Genomic DNA, 27,239 nt, shown 5'->3' on the forward strand with positions numbered 1-27,239 from the left:
AGCACTAGGTTGATAGAAGAATTCTGCCGTTGACCTGGCTATTGCCTAATGGGAAGATGGATGAAGTACAGTGATAGGAGAACCCCTCCCGTTGCTGTCGTGATTGTCAACACTGAAGCACTACAGTGGCTCTGCTGTAGCATTTGAAGTGTAGACACAGTCCTGGTCTATACCTAAATATTAGCTGGACCTAGCTACCTCACTTAGGGCTGTGAAAAATGTTGTGGCCTATGTGAGGTAGTTAGGCCAACCTCGCCTCCACTGTCGACACAGCCAAGTTGACAGAATAATTCTACCACGTCTTGGCGAGATGGGTTCTGTATATTGATGGATAAATCCCGTCTTTCGATGTAGGAAGTGGAACAGCTTCAGCGCTGTATCTGTGCCGCTGTAGCCACATACCTTCAGTCTGTACGCCAATGGTGAGCGCTCTTGTTACCTGCCCAGTCTGATTCCCCAGTGGAATAATAGTACTCCGGAGCCACGCTGAGGTGGAAGCAGGGCTGGAGAGATGGGGTCTTTCCCATACAATTTCTGTGGTGCGTAGATTCTCAAGTATGAGCCACCATAAATAGGTGAGGATTGGTAAGGCTGCAATAGAGTGTCTACTGAGCTGTCATCATTCTGTTAACAAAGTTGCTTTATGTCCTGAAGTGTGTTATGCAGACTTTCCCCTTTCAAAATATTAACATACGTCTTTCTCTCCATTTCTGCATCAGATTTATCCAGAAGGAGACCCTTAGGGCTGAAAATTGATCAGGCTTTACTGCTGGTGCACAATGAGTTGATCCATGAGAACTTGACAGTCTCCTGGCTTTCTGATTATTGTTACCAGGTAAACAGCCCTCTCCCTTTGTATGCTATGTAAGGTTTTGTTCTAGGGGAAGGCAAGAATATGGCACTGGACCCAGGGTCAGATTGCAGCTCATGTAGACAATCCTGAGCTTGTGGACACAATCTAGCTAGCTCAGGTAGCAGAGCAGAGAAGCCACAGGCGTGTGAGCTTCATTGTGAGCTGTACAATCCTGCCCAGAACCCTGGATAATTACTCATGGGGCTAGCCCATGCGGCAGTGTGCGCTGCCACACACCTTCACCGCTCCAGCACCTGAGCTAGCTAGATTAAAGCTGGGTTGTGTCTGCATGAGCTACAGTCACACCCTGTGACTGCAGTGTAGACAGGCCCAAAGACTTGTTCCGCTAAGGGATTGTGGAAATACTCGTGTTTTGAAAGTCCTAATGTTCTGTCGCTCAGTTTTTTCAGCTAGTTCTTGGATGGGCAAAGGATCCATGTCATAGACGGTGGGGAAAGGTGGACATCTTCCATGCTCCCCACAGCCTCCAAAATCTTCTCCCCCAACTCCTTTATCCCTCGTGAACCTTGACCCCATTCTGGACCCTCAGCCAGTGAATCTCCGATATCTCTGGGACTCATACCCTCAACAATGTTTTGAGGGAAAGAGCAGCAGGATGCAAAAAAAGGATAGGTCTTTCCTTTGGATAATGAGATTGTCCGTATTTACAGTGCAATTATAAGGATTTCTTTTTAAGTTTGAAAGGTGTATAAACCCTCATGCTTTAGGGCATAAGCTAACCACCGATGACTGGTGAGGGGTTAAGAAGAAAGCTCCCTTATGGTCCCGTTATTCCATAATTACCTCCTTCAGGCTTTCTTGTATCTGCCTAGTGCTAGCCCTGTCAGAGACAGGATACTGGGCTAGCTGCTCTGATCTGATATGGCATTTCCTGTGTTCTTAGTGGAGTGTGTCTGGTGTTTTTAAATGATTAACTTTCCAGTATTTTAATTTATTCCTGTTTTGTAATTTGTATTTAATCTGTTGGGTTTTAGCCCTTTTGAAAATCCCACCTTGAGTGCCTAACTTTAGGCTCCTATTTTTGAAAATCTTGGCCAATAATTCTTCCTCCAGCCACAGCTCACAGAGATGTTACCTTCTTGCTGTTGGACAAGCCAGGCTTCCTTTGTACTCCTCCTCGAATTAAAAAAATAATAATTTTGCTCCACCTAGTAAAATCAAGTAGGTTTTTTGTTTTTGTAATCCTTCATCTGTCCTTATTTTCTAGTGCTTGTATCAAGATCTGGTATCCGTCCCAATGAGCAACACGTCGGGAAAGCCCAGCATTGTAGCCGTAGCAGTGGATTCCCAGCATCCAGTCACCCTACATCTCAATGGCACTGGGGCAGGCAGAGAGCTTCCCAGGTTTGTAACTGATCTGAAGATAATGTGTGTTGAAATAACCCACTAATGCTTACATTTTCTGTCACTTGCCAGCCACTGTCCCTAAAGTCTGTGGCCTCCTCACCACAGTTATTACTGAGCATTTGGGAAGCTCGATTTGCAATTTAATCTTCATAATACCAACAGTGTAAAAATATAATTTGTTACGACAGTGCCTAGCTCACCCAATCACAAGTTGCATCCCATAGAGCTATGTGCTGTACAGACACACATAGAGACAGAGTTTAAGGCCAGAAAGGACAACCAGATCATGTAGCCTGGCCTCCTGGATATCACAGGCCACTAGACCCAACAACAAAATCAGACCAAAAGTCTATGAAGTCATGGTTCCCGCTACACAGTCAATAGCGTAAGAAGTCACGTGACATACGAAGGGTGGAGTGGGTCAAGGGTGGGCTGGAGCGATCAAACGATACAGTGGGGAAGCCAAACCAATGCTGACAGGAGAAGTGGCTTTGGGAGCTGCTCGGTGGCCAATCAAAGAAATGGCTGAATGAACAGTGCATTGAAAGCACCAAATCAGGGAGCAGGAGCCAAGCTGCAGTAACTATGGCAACGCAGCTAGAAGACCTCACCAAGTAGGAAAAAAGAAAAATCTGGTCACAGGGTGGGGCCTTTTGTATGTGCAGGGAGAGGTGGTCACTGCAGCCCCACTGCAAGGAGGGGCCTGGGCCATGTGCTTCCCAACATGCCCCTACCCTTCTTCCCATAGCCCTGTTTTCATAGCCCTTCCGTCCTTTCAGCCCACCTCCCAGCTGGCCTAGCCTGTATTCCAGCAGTCCCTACCACAGTACCTGCAGGCAGTAGTGATGGCACAGCAAGTCCCAGCACAGGTTCCCTTTCCGTCTCCCTTAATTCTTTGCAGGATCCATTACCATTTTGGAGAATTTGGAAACTATTCGCTTGTGGTAAAGAGCTTCGATAGCAGCACCAAGATGATTTCCTGTGACATAATCATCAACGAAAGTCCTGTCAACAGCCATCTCCGTACGTAACGCTTTATTTCCCCCTTTCCTTGTGTACATCAAGTTGTTGGTTTTTTTTCTTTCAGGAAATCATCTCATTAAAATTCGCTTTAGCCCCCTTCCTAGCAAATCCTTGAGCCTAATGAACTCCCTGCATCCACTCCCTGTGCTCCTTCTCCCATGCCACAGAGCATCTGTTATCCATTTGGCCCGAGCAGTTAGCTGATATTCAGGGGTCTTGCAGATTGTTCCTATTAGGAGGAGGAATTGATGATGGAGTCAGGTATTTCTTTGATGTGATCCTGTTTATTTACAAAGAATGTACAAAGTCTTATTTCTCTGAACACAGTAGGAATCAAACAGCATGAGGCAGTTTCTTTGCTTAGAGTCCTAAGCCTCTTTCAGCCAGCACTCTACCCAAAGATTCTCTCTCTTAGCTTTTTTTCAGAGTCATGCTACAGGCGCATCTCTGCCTGCATCTAGGCTTCCTTGCTACCTTCTCCAGGACATTTTGTGTTTTTTCTGCTGCTTCTAACACACAGACACACAGCTGCAATCAGATCAATCCCCTGCCTTTGTGATGAGACCTCTGGGAAACCCCTTGGACTATATGGCCCAGGCTTGCATGCGGCCCAGTCTTTGGGAGCTAGTTTTCCATTGGTTTAGCTATTACTGAACAAAGGGCCATTTTATTTTTCCCTCGTTTAGCCTGAATAGAAGGCAGCTATCAAACCCAACAGCTTCAAGGTGGTATGATTGCCCAACACCCATCATAACATATCTCTGGATTAAATACAGTGACCCCAGTAATTGCCTCCACTACAGTTTTGTCCTTCCTTCTTTCAACTCTGCCTTTCCCTTACTGCACAGCTTGATTTCTCTTCCCTGATGGACTCCCTCACTTACATCCTTCATTGCCCCTTCTCTGGCTTCGACTCTCTCTTCAAATCCACTCCTCTTCATGTCCCTGCCTCCCTTTTGGCCAGAGATTCTGCTACTTAGGGTATGTCTACACTACGAAATTAGGTCGAATTTATAGAAGCCTCCGTGAAATCAACAGCCTGCTAAACCCAGGGTTTTGAGTTCAATCCTTGGGGGGGCCATTCTGTGTGACAGTTGTTTGTGTTTCTCCCTGATGCACAGCCACCTTTGTTGATTTTAATTCCCTGTAAGCCATGTCGTCACTCGCCCCTCCCTCCCTCCCTCCGTCAGACAATAGTTTCGCGCCTTTTTTCAGCCCAGATGCCATAGCACTGGGATCATGGAGCCCGCTCAGATCACCGCGGCAATTATGAGCACTATGAACACCACGCGCATTGTCCTGGAGTATATGCAGAGCCAGAACATGCCAAAGCAAAACCAGGCGAGGAGGCGATTGCAGTGCAGCGACGAGAGTGATGAGGAAATTGACATGGACATAGACCTCTCACAAAGTACAGGCCCCAGCAATGTGCAAATCATGGTGTTACTGGGGCAGGTTCATGCCATGGAACGCCGATTCTGGGCCCGGGAAACAAGCACAGACTGGTGGGACCGCATCGTATTGCAGGTGTGGGACGATTCCCAGTGGCTGCGAAACTTTCGCATGTGTAAGGGCACTTTCATGGAACTTTGTGACTTGCTTTCCCCTGCCCTGAAGCGCCAGAATACCAGGATGAGAGCAGCCCTCAGAGTTCACAAGCGAGTGGCGATAGCCCTGTGGAAGCTTGCAACACCAGACAACTACCGGTCAGTCGGGAATCAATTTGGAGTGGGCAAATCTACTGTGGGGGCTGCTGTGATCCAAGTAGCCAACGCAATCAAAGACCTGCTGATATCAAGGGTAGTGACTCTGGGAAACGTGCAGGTCATAGTGGATGGCTTTGCTGCAATGGGATTCCCAAACTGTGGTGGGGCGATAGACGGAACCCATATCCCTATCTTGTCACCGGAGCACCAAGCCACCGAGTACATAAACCGCAAGGGGTACTTTTCAATGCTGCTGCAAGCCCTGGTGGATCACAAGGGATGTTTCACTAACATCAACGTGGGATGGCCGGGAAAGGTACATGATGCTCGCGTCTTCAGGAACTCTGGTCTGTTTCAAAAGCTGGAGGAAGGGACTTTCTTCCCGGACCAGAAAATAACCGTTGGGGATGTTGAAATGCCTATCATTATCTTGGGGGACCCAGCCTACCCCTTAATGCCATGGCTCATGAAGCCGTACACAGGCAGCCTGGACAGTAGTCAGGACCTGTTCAACTATAGGCTGAGCAAGTGCAGAATGGTGGTAGAATGTGCATTTGGACGTTTAAAAGCGCGCTGGCGCAGTTTACTGACTCGGATAGACCTCAGCGAAGCCAATATTCCAATTGTTATTGCTGCTTGCTGTGCGCTCCACAATATCTGTGAGAGTAAGGGGGAGACATTTATGGCGGGGTGGGAGGTTGAGGCAAATCGCCTGGCCGCTGATTACGCGCAGCCAGACACCAGGGCGGTTAGAAGAGTACAGCAGGGCGCGGTGCGCATCAGAGAAGCTTTGAAAACCAGTTTTGTGACTGGCTAGGCTACGGCGTGAAACTTCTGTTTGTTTATCCTTGATGAACCCTTCCCCCCCCCCCCCCGGTTCACTCTACTTCCCTGTAAACTAACCACCCTCCCCTCCCCCCTTCGAGCACCGCTTGCAGAGGCAATAAAGTCATTGTTACTTCACATTCATGCATTCTTTATTAATTCATCACACAACTAGGGGGATAATTGCCAAGGTAGCCCAGGAGGGGTGGGGGAGGAGGGAAGGAAAAGGACACACTGCAGTTTAAAACTTTAAAACTTTAACACTTATTGAAGGCCAGCCTTCTGATGCTTGGGCAATCATCTGGGGTGGAGTGGCTGGGTGGCCGGAGGCCCCTCCACCGCGTTCTTGGGTGTCTGGGTGAGGAGGCAATGTAACTTGGGGAGGAGGGCTGTTGGTTACACAGGGGCTGTAGCGGCGGTCTCTGCTCCTGCTGCCTTTCTTGCAGCTCAGCCATACGCTGGAGCATTTCAGTTTGATGCTCCAGCAGCCGGAGCATCGACTCTTGCCTTCTGTCAGCAAGCTGACGCCACCTATCCTCTTCAGCCCGCCACTTGCTCTCTTCAGCTCACGATTCAGCCCGCCACCTCTCCTCTCGTTCATATTGTGCTTTTTTGCACTCTGACATTGACTGCCTCCACGCATTCTGCTGTGCTGTGTCAGCGTGGGAGGACATCTGGAGCTCCGAGAACATATCATCCCAAGTCCGCCGTTTTCTCCTTCTAATCTTCACTAGCCTCTGCGAAGGAGAAACATTTGCAGCTGGTGGAGGAGAAGGGAGAGGTGGTTAAAAAAGACACATTTTAGAGAACAATGGGTACACTCTTTCATGTTAAATTTTGCTGTTCACATTACACAGCACATGTGCTTTCGTTACAAGGTCAAATTTTTCCTCTTATATTGAGGGCCTGCTGGTTTGGTGTGAGAGATCAGGCAACAGAATTCGGCTTGCAGGCAGCCATGGTAAGGCACAGTCTTTTGGCTTTTTTAACCTTCATAACGTGGGAATGGTTTCAAACAGCAGCGCCCTCATTTCCCATACCAAGCACCCATTAGGTTGGCCATTTAAAATGGGTTTGCAATGTAAAAGGAGGGGCTGTGGTTTCCAGGTTAACATGCAGCACAAACCCAACTACCCCCACACACACACCCAATCCTCTGGGACGATCACTTCACCCCTCCCCCCCACCGCATGGCTAACAGCGGGGAACATTTCTGTTCAGCCGAGCAGGAACGGGCACCTCTGAATGTCCCCTTAATAAAATCACCCCATTTCAACCAGGTGACCGTGAATGATATCACTCTCCTGAGGATAACAAAGAGAGATAAGGAATGGATGTTGTCTGCATGCCAGCAAACACCGGGACCATACGCTGCCATGCTTTGTTATGCAATGATTCCAGACTACATGCTACTGGCCTGGCGTGGTAAAGTGTCCTACCATGGCGGACGGGATAAGGCAGCCCTCCCCAGAAACCTTTTGCAAAGGCTTTGGGAGTACATGAAGGAGAGCTTTCTGGAGATGTCCCTGGAGGATTTCCGCTCCATCCCCATACACGTTAACAGACTTTTCCAGTAGCTGTACTGGCCGCGATTGCCAGGGCAAATTAATCATTAATCATTAAACACGCTTGCTTTTAAACCATGTGTAATATTTACAAAGGTACACTCACCAGAGGTCCCTTGTGTGCCCTCAGGAGCACGCCTTGGGTGAGTTCGGGGGTTACTGGTTCCAGGTCCAGGGTGATAAACATATCCTGGCTGTTGGGGAAACCGGTTTCTCCGCTTCCTTGCTGTGAGCTATCTTCATTGTCTTCATCATAATCTTCCTTGTACCCCGAACCCGCTTCCCTGTTGCGTGATTCTCCATTGATGGAGTCAAAGCACACAGTTGGGGTAGTGGTGGCTGCAGCTCCGCGTAGAAGCGGCATGTTTGTGGCTCTGCCCCGGACCTTCCGTTTGCCACTCTGGCTTTGTGGTAGGCTTGCCTTAGCTCCTTAATTTTCACACGGCACTGCTGTGCGTCCCTGTTATGGCCTCTGTCCTTCATGGCCTTTGAGACTTTTTCTAATATTTTGCCATTTCATTTACTGCTACGGAGTTCAGCTAGCACTGATTCATCTCCCCATATGGCGAGCAGTTCCCGTACCTCCCGTTCGGTCCATGCTGGAGCTCTTTTGCGATCCTGGGACTCCATCATGGTTACCTGTGCTGATGAGCTCTGCGTGGTCACCTGTGCTCTCCACGCTGGGCAAACAGGAAATTAAATTCAAAAGTTCGCGGGGCTTTTCCTGTCTACCTGGTCAGTGCATCTGAGTTGAGAGTGCTGTCCAGAGCGGTCACAATGAAGCACTGTGGGATAGCTCCCGGAGGCCAATAACGTCGAATTCCGTCCACACTACCCCAAATCCGACCCGCAAAGGCCGATTTCAGCGCTAATCCCCTCGTCAGAGGTGGAGTAAAGAAACCGGTTTAAAGGGCCCTTTAAGTCGAAAAAAAGGGCTTCGTCGTGTGGACGTGTCCAGGCTTAATTTGATTTAACGCTGCTAAATTCGACCTAAACTCGTAGTGTAGACCAGGCCTTACTTCTGGGAAAATATTGACTCTGTGTAATGTGAGCTCTCCTCCTTCCCTTTCCTCTGCCAGCCCTGCTATGCCACCACCTTCCCACACTCCGCTACCAGCTCCTTTCTCAGACATTGGATGGTCTCTCGTACCTTCTTCCTCCAAACCCTTGATCCTATCACTTCCTTACCTCCCTAACAACTGCCTTTCTTCTTCCGCTCTTACTTATTCGTGCTCTCTTCCTCTCGTCCAGCTCCTCCTCTTAATATCGTCTGTTCCCGTGAATGTCGCCAATGAACCCATTCCTGTCTGAGACATCTGCATCCTTCTTTGCTTGTTAGCTATGCCCTCCTTCCCAGCTTTCCATGAGGTTTCCTGACTCCATGCTTGACTGCTCTCCTGCCTGCAGTGTCTACCCTTTCCACTGTCCTGTCTGTTTCTGCTCTCCCTTGGTGCCGGGGACAGGCCACACTGCATCAATATGCTCCAGTTGGTTGTGTAAGACAGTCAAAAATGTGTGCAGGGTTGCTGGGTTGTTTTAAAGTGCATCAGACCCTTCTCAGTGATGTCTGGCTCAAAAACATCCCAAACAAACAGTGAAAGCTGGATTCAGGAGACACCCAGCGGCACAGCCAGCTGCCTTCCAGGTCTCTCCTCATATGGGGAAGGGGCAGGATATATATACGCCTTCATCTCCTAGGATGCCTTACCCCACCCAGGACCACAATCTGGCTGCCGGGAAAGACGTTTGCCAAGGCTGGAAACTGCCCTGAGCCAGGCCTTTTCCTCACCATGGAGGGGGGAGGAGCTTTCCAGCCTGCCCTGTTCCTGGAGCACCACTTGTGGGCCCTAAAAGCAGAGCTGGCAGTGTTTTCTCCCAGAATGCCACTCTGATACCCCTTTCTCTTGCTCTTTGACCTTGATCTGTCACACAGGTATGTCTCCCAGCAAAACGTGCAGAGGCATAATGCTGTCCCAGGTGGTCTCCCTCATTACGGTGTCCCTTGGGCTTCTGTCCTTGGCCTGCTGCTCTTCTCCTTCTGTATCTCACTATTTATTTCTATACGTTACATCAGCACGCAGAGGCCTTGACCAGGATTGGGCCCCGTTGTGTGCGGTACTGTACGAACACATAGCACAAGCTAGTCCCTGCTCCGAAGAGCTTACAGTCTAAATGGACAAGACAGACACACAAAAGCAAAACAGTCACAAGGTATGTGTCTGCGTTCTGTTTTAAGATTTAGATTCCACTTCCTCCTCCTCCCAAAACACACCCAGCCAGCTGGTTCCTCTGCACTCGGTGTGCCCTGCTTCTGCCACAAAGCTTTGGGTTTGTTTGTGTAACCTTGTCTAGTCACCCGTTTTGTTTTATGTTAATGCCTGTTGTCTCGCTTCTCTGTGTGTCCCTCCCAGAGCTGTTTCAGTCTCTAATCAGCATCCTTCCCCATTCTTGCTCTTTGCAGTAGATAATTCTTTAATGTTTCCTATTCCTTTAACTCTAAAGAGACTACACCTGTGTGAAGAAGTGATTTTTTTTTTTTATTTCCTGGCCATACCAAAAATTGAGTGGGGTGGGGGTTAATTTCAGGTTGAACAAAACATTTTGTTTTGGTTTTGAGCCTTATTAAATGTTTTTTTTATTTTTAATAAAACGGAAGTAAGCTTTGACATGAAAAGTCATTTCAGATCAAAAAATTGAAATGCTCCAAAAAGGTCAAAGTGAAATGTTTTGTTGTTTTGGAATATTTTTAGATTTTTTTTGGAGGGGCAAACAAATTGGCAAATTTGTCTTAAATTTGTGAAATATTTCAATGCCCCCGAATCTGCATTTTTTTTGGTGAAATAGTTTTGACCAAACTGTTTCCCTCAGCTCTAACAGAGACATTCCCCATGCTTGCAAACTCTGTATGTCTTTGACTCCTCTACCTCTTTTACTCCTTGCATTCAGACTGTTCCTAAATCCAGCCAGTTTTCCCTTTACAACATATACCAAATCAATCCTCTCCCTGTCGCCCCTGCTACCACTATGATATGTTTTGCCTTGGTTATTTTTATACTGGAATATACAGTCACTAGGTTGCACTTGCCTTTGGGTTTTTTTGCTGGGGCTTGTGTACTCACATAACAATACCTAGCATTTTCATCACTAGAACTCAAAGTGCTTCACAGTCTTCAATGTGTACAACAGCCACAGCACTGAGGGAGGGAAGTATTATGCCCATTTTACAGATGGGGAGCTGAGCCACAGAAGCTAAGTGACTTGCCCAATGTCACACAGGAAGTCTGTGGCAGAGCAGATACTTGAACCTTGGTCTCCCAAGTCCCATGCTAGTGTCCTAGCCCCTGGTCAATCCTTCCTTAGGGTTACGGTACCACTCAATGAGGTTCCTGTAGCGAGCTGTAGGCCTGACTTCTCGTTGGGTTACTCCAGTTTTATACAGGTATAACACATTGATGTATCAGGCCCAGAATGCCCATTGTTTTTCTTACCTCAGCTATGAAGATGTCTCTTCTTTTCCTGCAGCTATCCTGTATGCATTCCTCATTTATGTGGGGGTCCTCAGTATCCTGACAGTGGGACGTGTCTTCGTGATGTAAGTAGACGTTGTTTGTGAAACATTCCTGTGCACGTTAGAGACTCTCTGGGGTTTTTTGTTGTAGATGAAAGCAGACTTACTATTATTATTTATTATTTGTATTGCCATAGCGCCCAGGAGCCCCAGTTATGAACCAGGGCCCTTTGTGCTAGGCGCTGTACAAACACAAAACAAAAAGATCCTGCTGTCTCATGAGTGCAAACCGGGAGCTGGGCTGTCTTACAGCTGGCGTCTCCTGTTCATTGGAGCTAGGCTGATTTGCACCAGCTGACTACCTGGCCTTTCATTTGCTAGGGGCCAAGCTCTTGATTTAAGGATAAGAAATTTATTCCACAGATTAACTGCTGACTGAATTTAGTAGAGCTACTGTGAAACAAAGGAGTTAATGGGGGACTGGGTGGCTCACAATATTGGCAATGGAACATGGAACCTTTCACTTCTTCTGGTCACGATGGGTAGTGTCTGAAAGTCTGAACAGTCTGACAGCTGTTGATGCTGGAGAGACAAGGTGGGGGAGGTATTATCTTTTATTGGGCCAACTTGTGTTGGTGAGAGAGACAAGCTTTTGAGCTTACACAGAGCTCTTCTTCAGAGCTCACCCACCTTGTCTCTAATATCCTGGGACCAGCATGGCTACAATAACACTGCATACAGCTGTTGGTACTCTTAGTCCAGGGCTGGAGTGCTAGGTGTTTGCATTTCAGTTGGTGGCTGATTGATACTGCTGTTCTCAGTCTTACTGAAGAGCCAGCTGTAGCATATTAACCAACTCCTCACTGTAGAATTCTCTGCAGCTCAGAGCTGGGCCCTATGCATGGGATGGGGTGAAGAGACATGCATTACTGCTGCCCGTGCTATGGTTTTTTTCTAGGGATACCTTCTGCCAGGCTGTCATTCTGTAGGCTTTCACCAGCACTAAAATGATTCGATAGCATGTGTTTGTTCTGAATAAGCAATAGAATATGATTTTTTTACTGTTATTGGTTCACAGCATCGATCCAATCAGGAATTGGTTTTACAAGAAGCTGCACCCTGGAGACACTGATCGTCTCATTAATTCTGTGAGTTGCTAGAAGGTGCTAAATTGCCGTCCATGTTTTTACACTGAAGCGTTCACACCAACTAGTCCTTTTTGAGGTTCAGTAAATTACCAGTCACATCCCCCTCATGGACAGGTTCCCGGGCAATCCTTGAAGTGTGGGCAGACAGCTGTCTCGATCTGTGGGGAGCGCTGGAGGGGGCTCGCCACCTGTTTAATGTCTGTGCAGTGGACATCTATGACTCTCAGGATACATCTACGCCGGAGCCGTGGGTGTAATGTCCAGCTCAGGTAGACATATATGATTGCGCTAGCATGCTAGACAGAGAAGCGCAGCTGTGACGGGCTAGCCTCACCAGGTACAATCCAGCCCGAGACCCTGGTTGCGTACTCACGGCAGCTAGCTGCTAGCCTATCCTACTGCCCATGCTGCCCTGGCCACACTCCTATTTGTAACAAGCCAATTTCATCCGAGCTAATGTGCGTACGCCTACCTGAGCTGAAAATTACACCTCTGGCTCCAGTGTACGTGTACCCTGTCAGTTACTGCACAGTCACGTGTTTTGCCTCTCTCGCTAGTTTCAGTGCAGGAAATATTCCCCTGAAAGAATTACCCTGTTGTGACGTGGACAATGGCTGCTCCCAGCACTATAGGCAGTTCTAGGCACTCTGAACGCAGGCCTAGAATTCTGTGATCAGACCAGGGCCTGGAAGTGCTGCGGAGGCTGTGGGCCACATTCTGCGCCGTTACACACTTGCAGATGTGGAATACAGCTGTTGGAATCACTCTGGATTTACACTGGTATAAATGACATCAGCATCTGGCCTAGTGTACTTTGCCCACGCAGGATGAGCACGCTTCAGTGATATGCTCCCCAGTTATTCTCTCAGGAGTCTATTGTACATGGTCCTCATCACTGGTGGCGTGCTGAGTGCATCAGTTTGATCCACACAGCACCCCTGTGAGGCAAAGAGGTGTTATCCCCACTCTATTCATGGGGAACCGAGGCACAGGGTAGATTAAATGACTTGCCTAAGGTCACATGGAGTGTGTGGCCAACATTGGAATTAAACCCAGCTCTCCTGAGTCACAGTCCAGTGCCCTGCCCATTGGACCATGCCTCCTACGCTTATTAAAGAAGTGAGAAGTATGAAGTGTGAAATACAAGGAATAAGTGTGGGGAATAAAGAGAGAAATGGGATCATTACCTGTTAGGTTCACTCCCTCTGGGGCACCTGGCATTGGCCACTGTCAGTAGACAGGATACTGGGCTAGATGGACCTTTGGTCTGACCCAGTATGGCCGTTCTTATGCTCTTATGTGAGAACAGAATTAGTTATGGTGTGTATGAATGCCCAGTATCTCTAGGCCTAAGCTGGCTGAGTCACATTCCCCATATGGTCAGGATAACAAAGGTGTCGAGGCAATTGCTAGCTTTTCCTCTTGTGTGGTGTTTCTATTCCAAGGAGCTCGGATCCCCGACCAGAACAGATTCCACAAGCAGTGATGTCCCAGCTACCACGTGGACCGTCTCCCAGCGGCGACTGCGCTCCCTTGACACATTCCGAGGGTAAATTGCAGCCTCTCACTAGAAAGCTTCTCTGGGTTTGAACAAATGTAATTATGGCCACAGTATGAAATCTTCACCCCCAGGGATGGTAGAATGTCATGGCATCAGATGTGGGCTTATAAGTATGGAGAAGGAAACTACCTATTAATAGAGATGGCTGGAAATTATTTTTTCCTGTGAAAACTTGAGTTTTCAGCAAATAATCAAAAACCAGAATATTTTGGCGGTAAACCAAAATATTTTGATTGGTAATGCTGCCCCAGTGCCTCATGGGAGTTGTAGTTCTGGTGCCTCATCCTCTTCTATAGGGTGGGCTCTTTGGTCAGACTACATCTTCCATCATGCACCATCGTCTTCCCTCTTGGATAGTGTAGGCCATGAATCATGGCAGTCTTGTGACCCTGTGCTTCATGGGAAATGTAGTCTGGGTGGGAAGTTTGCCAAGAGAGGAGCATGAGGCAATTGAACTACGACTCACATGTGGCACTGTGGGGGCATTTCAGAATCAAAATATTTCACTTTTAGGTTGAAAACTCTATTAATTATTATTATTATTATTATTTTGGTTTTCAGGCATCCAGGTTTTCAACAAAACATTGACATTTTCCCTGGAAAGCAGACACTTTTCATGTGTGTCAAAAACTCCGTTTTCCATCGAAAAACAGTTTAGCTGGAAAACTTTTGACCAACCCTACATATTATGATAACTTCTTCCTCTCCCTCCCTGTGAGAATTGTTCCCTGTAGTGCATTTACTAGTATCTGTCCTGTCTGGTTTTGATGGGCCTTTCACCACTTCCCTTGACAGACCATTCCACAGGCTGCCAGATTTCCATGGCAGAAAATTTTTCCTGGTGTCCAGCCTCCATTCCCTTTTTCTAATGTGCACTGCATGACTTCTAGTTAGATTTTCCTTTATTGTACTCAATCATTCTCTTCCCTCCATGAGGCTTACAAGTAAAAAGACAGCCTCGCTGTTCCCTGCCCTGCTCCCAAATTTCCTGTGTGGCCTTGGTCAAGTCTCCTAACTCCGTGTTCTGATATATCCACTGTCTACAATGGGAGGAATAATGCTTTTCCCTCTTTCAGGGGATGGGGTGGGGGGCTGAGGACTTGCTAAATGAAGTTGGTGGAGTCCATGGAATTACTAGGACCAATCTGTGCAATCTCTGGCTTAGAGATCTGACAGCCCCAGGGGGTCCATTTAACGGGGAAGAACTGCAGGATCCTACTTCTTGGGTTTCCTGAAACGTTTAGAATTGGGCTGGAGCAATGTGGGGAGCCAGCTTTGTGAACTTATATGGGAATATGAACAAAAATCACACTCCGCATGCTTAGTAATGTGACTTTCAAGTGCTCTCTTCTTCTCTCAGGCAACATCAGTTTCCTCTGAATGAAGGTCGTTCACTGATCCCTCGACAGCATGCTTGGCCGTTTTGTTTATAGGCTTGTTTAAAAAAAAGACAGATTGAAAAATGTTTTAGCGGGGTAAAATATTAAGTGCCTGTCTTTCTGACACATAATATTGTACCTGCGTTCTCATTATTTTTTGTCTCTTTTTTAGGCTCTCTCTCATAATTATGGTATTTGTTAATTACGGAGGAGGAAAATACTGGTTCTTCAAACATCAGAGTTGGAATGGTAAAGTATGGTTCATACATGTAATGCAGCCCTTAGTCACAGCAATGAACAGACAGGGCCAGATCCTCAGCTAGTGCACATAGGTGTAGCTCCGTTGAAGTCAGTGGAGCTATGTCAGTTTACACCAGCAAAGGATCTAGCCCCCAGTATCTGGCAGGAGAATAGTTCAAAGCACGGTGTGACTGTTCCTGGCATCAGACAATCTTGGGAAGGCTCCATATTGTCACACAACCTTTTTGCTCACATCTTTAACACAGCCACACATTTTGAGTGGCCGTGTTCTTATTTAACGCTTCTGGTGGTAGGACCTAGAGGTGACAGCCAGGTCATGGTCCCATTGTGCGAGGTGCTGTACGGATAACATTAAAGACAGCCCCGCCCCAGTGATCATGCTTGATGGTCCTGTGTTCAGACATGTTGTGCTATGCTAATACCATGGTAAATTGTGAAGATCCCATGCCAGAAGTCTTCCCTGTGACACAGCCGTTAATTCAGACAGTGTTTGGGCAAACAAACTGAAGGGAAAGTGAAGTAGATACACTCAAAGGAGTAGTTATGTGTCAGTATCTTTTAGGATGCGGCTTAAGAATTTGGTTTACTGAATCATTACAGGCATTCTGAAGTTCCTCTGCAGACTTAGAAGTGAGGGTCATCATGAGTGCAGTCTTTCGAGGCAACTAAAACTTGTCTATTGATTCCTTTGTAGGCTTAACACTGGCAGATCTTGTGTTTCCATGGTAAGTCTTTGTGGTGATTATTATTATTGTGTATTATCATGGACCAGGGCCCCGTTGTGCTAGGCGCTGTACAAACACAGAACAAAAAGACAGGCCCTGCCCCAGATACTGACGGACAGACGGGGAAGTACAAGGAAACAATGAGACAGTACTGGTCAGCATGATGAGCTGTGATCTGAGCACACCAACAGCCAAACCATTGCCAAGGTTTTTGTGGGCTTCACAGCAAAGGAGAGTTTGAAGGAGGATACTCCTGAAAGGAATAAATGTCTCCCCTTGGTAGACTAGAAGGGCCACACAGTGGAATGCTGCTAAATTGCACTTCAATGCACTTTAAATCCATTTGGAAAATGGATTTTGGGGTGTAAGTGTTTTTTTTTTAAGCACAGACCAATGAGAGTTTGGTGCTATGCCAGGGGCAGGGCTAGTCTGTGGTGATGTGATATATGCCCTATTGGCTAGTACAGGGGTGGGCAAGCTTTTTGGCTTGATGGCCACATCTGGGTATGGAAATTGTGTGTGGGGCCATGAATGCTCACGAAATTGGGGTTTGGGCTGCGGAAGGGGATGAGGGCTCCGGCTGGGGGTGGGGGCTCTGGGGTGGGGCCAGAAATGAGGAGTTCAGGGTGCGGGAGGGGGCTCTGGGCTGGGGCGGGGGTTGGGATGTGGGAGGGGGTGTGGACTCCGGCTGGAGGTTCGGGCTCTGGGGTGGGGCTGGAGATGAGGGGTTTGGGGTGCAGGAGGGCGCTTCGGGCTGGGACCAAGGGGTTCAGAGGGTGGGAGGGGGATCAGGCTGGGGCAGGGGGTTGGGGCGTGGGAGGTCAGGGGTGCAGGCTCTGGGCGGCACTTACCTGAAGCAGCTCCAGAAGCAGCAGCACGTCCTCCCTCCGGCTCCTATGCGGAGGCGTGGCACCGGTCAGGCAGCTCTGCATACTGCCCTGTCTGCAGGCGCCACCCCTGAAGCTCCCATTGGCTGCAGTTCCTGGCCAACGGGAGCTGCAGAGCTGGCGCTTGGGGCGGGGGCAGCGTGTGGAGCCCCCTGGCTGCCCCTACGCGTAGGAGCTGGAGTGGGGACATACCGCTGCTGCCGGGAGCTGCACGGAGTCACAGCACTGGAGTATGTGTGATTAGTCATGTTTCCCCTGAATAGACCCATTTCACCGCTGCCTGCTTTTCTAGGTTTGTGTTTATCATGGGCACCTCAATTTCACTGTCACTGAACTCCATGCTGAGGCGAGGATGTTCGAAGTGGAAAGTGCTGGGGAAAGCTCTCTGGAGGAGTTTCTTGCTGTTTCTAATAGGCATCGTAATCGTCAATCCCAATTATTGCCTTGGACCTTGTAAGTGGAGAGAATTCATTTGTTGTTTGCTTGTCCTTTTTGGAATTTGTAGATTTCCCATTTTTACCTGGTTGTTGTAGAATGAATATATGATCAGTCCCACCCCAGGGATGACTGCAGGTAGAGGGCAGTTCTGTGCAAGTGCTGTAATAGGCCAAGAATGGTGAGCTGTTCAGCTGTGCTGCATAACTCTAGCAGCCGTCTGGCTTAAGGCTGTCTCCTTACTGATATTCATAGATTATAAGGCCAGAAGGCACCATGAGATCATCTGGTCTGACCCCCTGTGTAACACAGGCTGGAGAATTTCATCCGTTCAACCATTTATTTGAGCCCAGTAACTGACTGAAGCATATCTTCCAGAGAGACATCCAGTCCATAGGAGACTGGGACTTCCCAATTCTTGCTTCTAGACCATCACACCCTCCTCTTTGTATCCTGAGAATAACAGCTGTGCTCGGACTGTGAAGTTGCAGGGGAGCGGGAAAGGAAAGCCTGGGGTAAGAAAAATTGGGCTTCAAGGAAAGGGCACAGTGCAAGTGTGTTGCTTGCGTTTCATGGGACAGTCCTGTCCTGTGCCCTACTCCCTCCCTGTGCAGTGAGACAGGGTGGGGAGGAAATATCCCCCAAGCTGTGGAAGTGGGGCACAGAGAGAGTGCATCACACACCTCCTCTGGGACCCTCCCACCCCACAGGGTCCTAGAGCCCGGAAGTGTACGCAGCAATGAAACAGCGCTGCCGCCTGAGTCGGCTCGCACGGGTCAGCTGTGGTTTTTTCTTTGCTGTGTAGACATTCCCTGCGGCAGCATGAGGACATAGGCCCTAACCCAGGGTGGCCAACCTGAGCCTGAGAAGGAGCCAGAATTTACCAATGTACATTGCCAAAGAGCCGCAGTAATACGTCAGCAGCCCCCCTCTTACATTGTGTGTGTTTCCTGTAGTGTCCTGGGGTAATCTGCGGATTCCAGGTGTACTCCAGAGACTGGGATTTACCTACCTTGTGGTTGCCGTCTTAGAACTCCTGTTTGCTAAAGCTGTGGCTGAGAACGATACCTTGGTGAGTGATCCTTGGCTATAGCTGGCTTCGATGATGCTGGAGGGGCAGGCTGTAAACGCTCGTAGGATACACAGCACCGTCACATTTGCCTCTTGCACGTGCTGTCTGTTGTTGGATGGTGGCCTCTCTCGTGCCTGCCACTGTAGTCCTGTCTCCGGCAGCTCTTGTGTGGTTTTAGGAGCCATGCTGCTAAGATTAATATCTGTTTAACTGTACAGAACAGTGCAAGGGGGTTGCTCAGGAAGTGAGCAGAGAGGGGTGCATTTCAACAGCTCTGCATTGCTAGCCCCAGCTTGGTTGCCGTGTAGAGGATTATAAAGGTCCTTACGAATTCACTCCTTCCTGATCTGCAATCAATGCCTCTTGGATTCCAAGGGTGCTGAAAAACACACGTGTAATTTTGACCTCTTAATTCAGTCCACTGTCCACTTCTAGGCTCCAAATGCCTCCCTCTTCTAGAATTGTCGCATGTCAGTCTGAGCACCGCCCTCTGGGCCGGAAGGCGAGGCACAGACCCGGCAGCAGTGCCCTAAGAGGGCAGGGCTTTGTTCTACCCTGCTAAGATCTGAGCAGAAACACACTAAGCATGCTGGGACGTGACCCTTTCCAATCACTTACTGTGCTTTTATTGTAACCCTTTTGTCCTCCACCTAAGCCAAGCAAGGGTTTAGTCCATACTGAATCCAGAGTTTCAAATTTCACCCACGTTAGCATAGCTAGGGTTTGTACAACAAGGAAAAACGCCTTGTTTTCCTGTCTGGCTCACAATCTGCTCAAAGGATTTTGCTCAGACTTTCAAAACAAAATCACTTTTGAAAGCAAACCTGGTGAATATCAGTTTCAGACATTGTGGGCGTGTGAAAACAATGTTACAATGGAAAGCCTTGCAAACTCTGCTGTTATCACTCCCAACCATCTGCAGTGCCGGGGGCTGTTCGAAAGTGAAAGGTGTCTTTTCCCCAAATGCTCAGTGATCATTTGCCAGTTAATATTCCTTTTCCTCCCTACCTCTCAAGCAGGAGACCCCGTATTTTGCCCTGCGGGATATCCTGCTCTATTGGCCACAGTGGGTTTTCATTCTGACACTGGAAGCGACTTGGCTGGGTTTGACCTTCCTGTTAATTGTACCTGGCTGCCCAAAGTAAGTTGAATGCTTGGAGTCCTTTTCCTTTGGGTGCTTTCTGTGTGGTGTCGGGTTATTCTGCTACGTAGGGACCATGTTTCAGTGTCTCTAGCTCTGAGTCAGTAGGAAAAGGGGGCTTCTCAGTGAAACATCCCTCCCCCACTTTGCAGTGAACTACTTGGCTTTATGTAGAGGACATCTTTATTACTCACCTAAGTAAGAAACAGGTTTAAAATCTCCCTCTGAGGTTCTCCTATGGTCCCAATCACTGTAGTGTCTGAGCAGCTCACATCTCTCATGCATGGGAGGTAAGGGAATGAGGTGCTCTGTTCCCGAAAGGACATCTCAATAAGCCAGTCTTTTCATATGTGCTGAGCTTTCGGGCTGCTGCTGCTGCTTGCTGCCTGCTGCAGCTACATCCCTGCCGCAGCTTGTGTGCTCAGGCAGAGGAGGACCTCCCCTCCTTGTAAAGAGATCACGCACACATGGGTCCTAGTAATGACTCTTGGCGCTTCTAGCTGCGACAGCCTGGAACTCTCTTGGCTCCTAGAAGTGCCTGGGCTTGTGGGATGCTGGATAGGGGCCGTACTAGGTCTGTTCAAAGTACCTTGTTCAACCTCTCGATGAGCTGCTTTGAGTGCAGTCAGCATTGGAGATGTCCTGTCCTCCCCTGCCAGTGCCTGCTTCCCCAGCCACCAACCTCAGGCGCTGACTAGCCATGTGTGGCCTCTTCCTGCCATTCCCAAGTACAGTCTCTGTTTGACACTGGCTGTGGGTCTCGTAGCGTCAGGGCGCTGGGTTCTGGGGGATTTCTTGTTAACAGCACCTGGCTGCCCACCACGGAGGTTTCTCATCCACTTGTTTCCAAGGGGCTGCAGCCTGAGGGGTCTCTTGGAGGTCCCCTGCGTTGTGCTTACTGCTGTGGGAGTCCGTGAGCATTTCCTTGCCTGGCGGCACCGATGCTGCACTGGCTTGTTCTGTATTCAGCACGTTGTATTCACCCCCATGCGTCAGGCCAGAGGAAGACTCCGCAGCATAAAAAGCTGGGCTGAGTTCCACTGCGCGTTGTACCTTCCCAGGGGCCCGAGAGCTGGATCTGCGTTACGGGCAAGACTGGGTGGTGCTGGGCTTTGGCTGCCCTGGCGCTATGGCTTGTCGGCAGTTGATCTTGTCTTGATCAGCCTGAGTCTGGCGCTTGTCTAGTTTGGCTGTGGGGATTGGCAGTGACTGAGCGCACTGGTGGTAACTAGTTGCCTGGAAAGCAGACCACCTGATGTTGGCTAGCATCTCCTCTGGGCTGCCCTTCCCCTTGCAGCTTGTACCTGGGAAGGATGTAGTTCGGTGGGTGACCTGATTGCCTGTGGGGGTGAGTTTGTGCTTCAGCAGATCCCTAAAGAGCAGCAAAGCGTAGCCTTGTTGTTCATTCTCAAGCCTTTCAACAGTATAGTGCTGCAAAGACCCATGGCCTTTTGCTTCCTTTCCAGGGGTTACCTTGGCCCCGGTGGCATTGGGGATTTTGGAAAATATCCCAATTGCACCGGAGGAGCAGCCGGTTATATTGATCACTTGCTCTTGGGAGAAAAGCATATTTACCAACACCCATCATCCAATGTGAGTGGTTCTTACTTGCACATAAACCACTGACTCGCTGCAGAGTGAGGTTCTGTGTTTAACATGTCAACAACTTTAATATAAAATTAGCTAAGTTTTCAAGGAGAAAAAGCTACTTCCCTCTTTAAATGCCAACTCTCCCACTCCATCTGGGATGTGACAGCTAAGACGGGCTCTTCCTTGCTTAGATCTCTCTGAAACTTAGTTGACAACTCTGGTGGTACCACTGTGGGAGGTGGAGAGGCTAGACTTGGGAACGGCTGTGGATGGGTGGGGCTGGCCTGGCCTGGCTTATTTGCAACTAGGCAAGTTCACCAGCAGCTCCTTTACATCAGCAGCACACTGGCCTGGGGGCTGTGGGGAGAGAGTTCTGCTCCAAAGACCATTTCCTTGGACTGTGTTCTGAGGAGGGATTGTAGCACAGTGTAAATGGAGCGATTTCAATGTGAAGTCTAAATCTGGCATTGAGAACAGTCAAGTGTCAGGGGAGGGCTGGGGAAATGGCCCTGAGGGGAGCAGGAAGTTCAGGGCTGGGTGCGTACCTTTTTAATCCTAAATCTCTCTCTCTCTGCAAGGTGCTCTACCAAACAACAGTGGCCTATGATCCTGAAGGCATCTTGGGAACAATAAATTCAATCTGCATGGCGTTTTTTGGACTTCAGGTACCGGCTTTGCTCTTTGGACCTACACTGTCAGCAAGCCTTCATCTCCCAGAAACAACTGAAGGCGTTTTGTCAAAGGTGGGGGTAGGGGGAAAGGAGCTTTTAGAGCTGGAGCGGCAGCATCTTCTCTAGAGTTAAGGTTGCAGTCACAGGTCCATTATAAACTAGCCAAACCCTCTGAAAACTTCTTGAGTCCAAGTTGGCAGGGCAGGAGGGGGCATCCGGCAGAGGCTTTAAATTAAAATTTGAGGTACATTGACCAGCGTGATTCTGAGGTTTAAAAAAATCTGGTGTTTTGCTCAATTCTTGAAACCCTGGTTTGTCATATCTGGGGAGGCCTGGAACCATTGCCCCAGCGGTTTGTGGGGAGGTCTGGCAATTACTGGTAGCAGCTGGCTGCTCAGGGGTTCTGAAAATAAGACTAAAAATGGACTTGGGCTGTTAAATTGGCTGTGGTGTTTCCATCATCCTCCTCATCTCTCAAATGCACTTAGCACCTATGGCATGTGCTCATTTTCCAGAACAGGAGACAGTGCGTTGCCTCTCAAACCATTAACGTGTCGAAAGTTCCCTCGTAGCCAGTCACTGTACTTAAAACAGGAAATAACTAGGGTGTCTCTTATACCAGGTGTGGGGAGTGATCTTGTAGTGGCTGACTCTAGATCTGTATATCTGGACTTAGGTGGGATAGCCAACCGCCATAGTTTGTCAGGTAGAATGGCACACTGCATATCCCTTGGAGGAAAGGAATTCTGCGTTGTGTATCTGAGTAGGAGTTTGAGGAAGTGGCTACATGGATTGTAGGCGGCTGGATGTTGGAACTGAAAGGGAGCGTGTGCCATGAAGGGTTGAGGAGTGCTTTTGGGTATATGGTATATAGATGGCATGGCCTAGCCATTTAGGTTGGTGAAAATGTTCTTATATTTTGGTTGCCTTAATAGGAACTGCACTTGAGCAGCCTTAAAAGTTGTTTGCGTGGTTACTCATATGGGGTAGAAATCAGAACATTTTTGTTGCTAAACAAACATCACTTGTTTTCCACCTGAATGCATTCTCCTAGAAGAGTATCAGAGGGGTAGCCGTGTTAGTCTGGATCTGTAAAAGCAGCAAAGAGTCCTGTGGCACCTTATAGACTAACAGATGTATTGGAGCATGAGCTTTCGTGGGTCAATACCCACCCGACGAAGTGGGTATTCACCCACGAAAGCTTATGCTCCAATACATCTGTTAGTCTATAAGGTGCCACAGGACTCTTTGCTGCCTCTCCTAGAAGAGTTCCTAATCTCGGTCTTCCAACAGCTTAGCACAAATAGAGCGGTTTAAGCTTCTCAATTCTACAGCAAGTGGGTGGTGGAAAATGCCTGGTATAGTGTGGTAATTTACTGGTTTTTATGCCTTTGTTTTTTTATAGGCAGGAAAAATATTCTTGTTTTACAAAGACCAGCACAAGCAGATAATGAGTAGGTTTTTTATATGGAGTGTAGTCATGGTAAGTTGCATCTTTTCTTAATGCAGTGCAAGCTTTCTATTTCTAAGATGTGCTGCAATGAAAATTCATATAAACTCCAACCACTTATTTCAGGGGATTATTTCTGCTATCTTGACAAAATGCTCTAAAGATGAAGGGTATATTCCTGCAAATAAGAATCTGTGGTAAGTAGAGACATGTAACTTTTTACTATTCAATGTGTTTGTATCCAGGTAGCTGGAGAGAATGTATTTAACTGTAGCAACATCAATCCATATTGAATGGTCTCTAAATATCCTTTCAAATTCCCACTGAAAATATGTAGGTCAATCTCTTATGTGACAACATTGAGCTGCTTTGCCTATCTGCTTTTATTGCTGATCTACTACCTTGTGGATGTCAAGAAATGGTGGTCAGGTGCTCCATTTTTCTACCCAGGTCAGTAACCTCAAGCATATTTAGTTATCTGTGATGCAATAGGTGGTTCAGTCCTGTTCTCATCAGTAAAATTAACATTCTGTTGCCATGTCAAGTAGCAAGAGCTGTTGCTAAACTGTTCCCCTTCAAGAATATTTTTGCAATGAAAAATCTTTGATTAAAAGATCCTTAAACTTTGATTTAATTATAAAATTACATTCTCCACATGTTCATAGTGCTGTACAGACATTAGCTAACTAAACTGCTGTTGGGAGGGAGGTAAGAATTATTAATCACTCTTTAGCTGTGAAGTCAGAGGGGTAAAGTGACTTATTCAAGGCCACATGGCAAGTTACATGGCAGAAACAACATTAATGCTTAGGATTTCCTGATTCCCTTTCCCGTAAATGCGCTGCCAGCCCCTGCTGCTACAGCTAGCTCTTACAATGCAATGGAGTATAGAATTGTTTTCTTTGTCTGTGTTTATTTTAAGGAATGAACTCGATCCTGGTCTATGTTGGGCATGAAGTATTTGAGAACTATTTCCCTTTTAAGTGGAAGATGAAGGACAGTCAGTCCCATGGGGAGCACTTGGCTCAGAACCTGGTTGCAACATCCATCTGGGTCATCATATCGTATTTACTGTACCGGAAAAGGATATTCTGGAAAATCTGATTGGGTTCGTGACGGTCTCTTCTGGGGGATAAGATATTGAAGCTGGACTCCCCAGAGATGATGCCATTTCTGGTGGGATTCATTATTAAAAAGGTCTCATGTGTTCAGTTTACATTTCCAGGGAAACTGGAATGGAGACTTTCTGGTGACTAAGGGACAGTAACTTGCCTGAGCTGTGTTGTCTGCCTGTCTCTGTACACAGTATGTTTCAGTGCATAGAGTGCTGCTGGTCTACCCTCAAACAGACCACATACTGGATAGCCCTTAACACCTGGACAGTTTTAAGACAGTTCTGATCATTTGAAGTGTCTTTCATAAAGGGAACGGATATCGCTGCTCTGGGTTACGGTTGTGTGTCTGACATATTTCAAGCCATTACAAACTGACTTTATATGGACCGTGTAGATGGCACCAGAGCAATGGCATCGTTTTATCCACAGTAACTAGATTTACTTCAAGGCCTTTAACCGCCTCTCAAAGCAACACTGCAGTGTAGTCAATGGGAACCAGACTCAGCCCCAGCAGGAAGATGTACAGACTAAATAATTTAGATTGAACATCAATAGCAAACAAAATGTGATGGGGTGACAGTCACTTCCAGCCCTGCCCCATCCTACTTTTTTTTTTAATAAAGTGCTTCTTTCCAAATGACCGTAGCTGCAATTCTCGCACCATGACTCTAGAATAGCTATGGAAGCTACACAAACATTTTACTTCACAAAAGAAGAATTTTCAAATGATTTATTTATAAAATCTTTGATCTACCAAAATGAGAGAGAAAATTAGTTTAAGTATGAACTTCAGTTTACATGTACTCTAGGACATGCAGCTAGGACTGAGTCCCATAACATCATGAACGTGATTAGCTTAGAACAGTCCCATTGCAACAGCAATGTTGTGTTAGGAGTATATAATACAGCCCTCTGCTTTCTCAGCAAGACACCCTGCTGCACTGTCCACTCCACTCAGGCCAGTGTCTGAAGTAGCAGTATCTTCTCATTAATGCAGAATCTGTGTAACACCACCATCAGATTCTCCCCGCAGCGCGAGACTTGGCGCTCCATAGCCAAGCGGAAATCCTCTTTCACCCCTTTAGTTATTCCCCGGGTTACTGTGTGATGCCTGAAGTCATCGAGGAAACAAAAGACAACAGAGGAGAATTACTCTGAGCAGTAGATGAGGCCCTTGTACACAGCACTTTTTGAAATAAAGTAACATCTACCTTCCATATCTGAATTCATCTGGGGAGAATTAATGTGTTTTCTATACTTTCAAGTGTTCATTTGCTTACTTTAATTTTAAACAGTTTTGGGATCTTTAAATGCCTTTAGTCTAATGCTTAAATCATCAAATGTCACTTGTTTTAGCTAGCAAGCATGTCGACTCACTGTTCCATGCCCTCCCTCCCCCCCCAGCAGTGCTTGTCCTGCACTGGGAAGGAAATCTCTACCAACAACACTTCCCCATTCTAATCACTGTCTCTGCAACTGCGGGGCAAAGATGCAAAAGAGACTAACAAAAGTTTGAGTTCCCTCCGCAGCAGCAGGGAATTGGACCTGCCCTGGGCTTATCAAGAGCAGCAGCATGAAGCTTACTAGGCTCTTGTCTGTTTCACTTCACTACTGCTAGTGGGGAAGCTCTGTGGGTGGGTGCAGAACTGATCAGACACTTATACTAACCCCAGAGGCAGCGAGTGCCTTATGTCTGGTATCAGACTGAGGTCAGCGCCAGCAGCTCCCTCTGGAGTTGTCTGTCAGCTTCCAGGCAAGGATCAAAGGTTTCTTTTGATCACACATCCAAGACTCGTACTTGGAAAAAGCACAATGGTTCTGGTATGGCTGCAACCAAAGTGGTTCTAGCCAGAGCAGGTCATGTGATATCAGACTGCCATTCTATGGTCTGTTTTTGCTCCAGCCCCTCAACACCAACTTCCATTCCACAACTTCAGAGCCCCAACGTCCTGAACTGCTGCTGGCAGAGCAGCGTTTCGTAACACTTGAACGCTGGGATTCCAAGCTTGACTCTCACTGGGCTTTTAGTCTGGCAGGGGTCCAGGACTGGGTACAGAGTCCCTGACCTTGTATCATTAGTCCCTGCTCAGGGAAGAGGAGGAGGAAGTTGCTGTTTAGCAAATACCTCAGCACAAATGGGCTCTAGGGGAAGAGTCCTGGTGGGAGAATCAGTGAATTGCTGGAGTTCAGGGAGTGGGGAGGAACTAGGAGCAAATCCAATTAAAGCGAGGGTGGAAAGAGGCAGCAAACCATACATACCCAGAGCTGGGGGAGGGATCAGCCGAAAGGAACGATCCAGAAATTAAACCCCCAATGAAGCACTGTCCTAAACCAAAACCAGCTATTTAAGTATTTTATCTCCTACACTGAATATTTGTATCAACAAATCGCTCCCTCTCAAAGCGAAGAGAAAACTGCCCCGGCCCTTAAAGAAATTAAAAATCAAGTCTGTTTTCATACTTTACACAGAAATAGCACATGCCACATGGCTCTGCTAGAGCACAACGTAAAGGGAACTAATATCCAGACATCAACTCTTAACATAGTGGGAAATCTAACTTAAAATCATATCTTGTTACGACTTTTAATGGTAATGGGAGCCAGGCACTAAAATGCTAACAAACAGTGCTGAAAATAGAGCTCTACCCATTCAGCTTATGGGACAATCCTGCTTTCCAGTTTCTCACAAGCACTGATAACAGCTGTGGGCTACACACTCCGCTCTCATCTAAGGCCAGGGCTACACTACAGACCTATAGCAGTATAAGTACGTCGCTCAGCGGGGTGAAGAATCCATACTCCTGAGCAACACGGTTATACTGATCTAAAGCCCCATGTAGACAGGGCTATGTCAATGGGAGCTAGGCGGTAGCTAGGTTGACAGAAGAATTCTTCCACTGACCTAGTGCTGTCTACACCAGGCATTAGGTTGGCTTCACTACATCTCTTAGGAGCG

General features: G+C 47.6%; 2 protein-coding genes across 8 annotated transcripts in view; one reads left to right on the plus strand and one right to left on the minus strand.

Annotated features, from left to right (window-relative positions):
* The first annotated feature begins 15,117 nt into the window (after window positions 1-15,117).
* On the plus strand, window positions 15,118-24,279 carry HGSNAT (heparan-alpha-glucosaminide N-acetyltransferase). The gene is made up of 11 exons (XM_065404579.1): window positions 15,118-15,185; window positions 15,892-15,922; window positions 17,102-17,262; window positions 18,201-18,316; window positions 19,336-19,457; window positions 20,924-21,050; window positions 21,626-21,712; window positions 23,124-23,201; window positions 23,295-23,365; window positions 23,506-23,618; window positions 24,091-24,279. The coding sequence occupies exons 1-11, from the start codon at window positions 15,125-15,127 to the stop codon at window positions 24,270-24,272; spliced, it is 1,149 nt and encodes a 382-aa protein (XP_065260651.1). The 5' UTR covers window positions 15,118-15,124; the 3' UTR covers window positions 24,273-24,279.
* A 953-nt stretch (window positions 24,280-25,232) lies between these two features.
* Window positions 25,233-27,239, minus strand: part of INTS10 (integrator complex subunit 10) — a 42,790-nt gene continuing 40,783 nt past the window's right edge. For all 7 annotated transcript variants that reach the window (XM_065404578.1, XM_065404574.1, XM_065404576.1 and 4 more), the window contains one exon: window positions 25,233-25,394. In XM_065404578.1, coding sequence (XP_065260650.1) covers window positions 25,238-25,394 — 157 coding nt within the window. In that variant the 3' untranslated portion in view covers window positions 25,233-25,237. The remainder of the gene's footprint in view (window positions 25,395-27,239) is intronic.

This window comes from Emys orbicularis, chromosome 5 (genome assembly GCF_028017835.1).
Source record: "Emys orbicularis isolate rEmyOrb1 chromosome 5, rEmyOrb1.hap1, whole genome shotgun sequence".
NCBI lineage: Eukaryota > Metazoa > Chordata > Testudines > Emydidae > Emys > Emys orbicularis.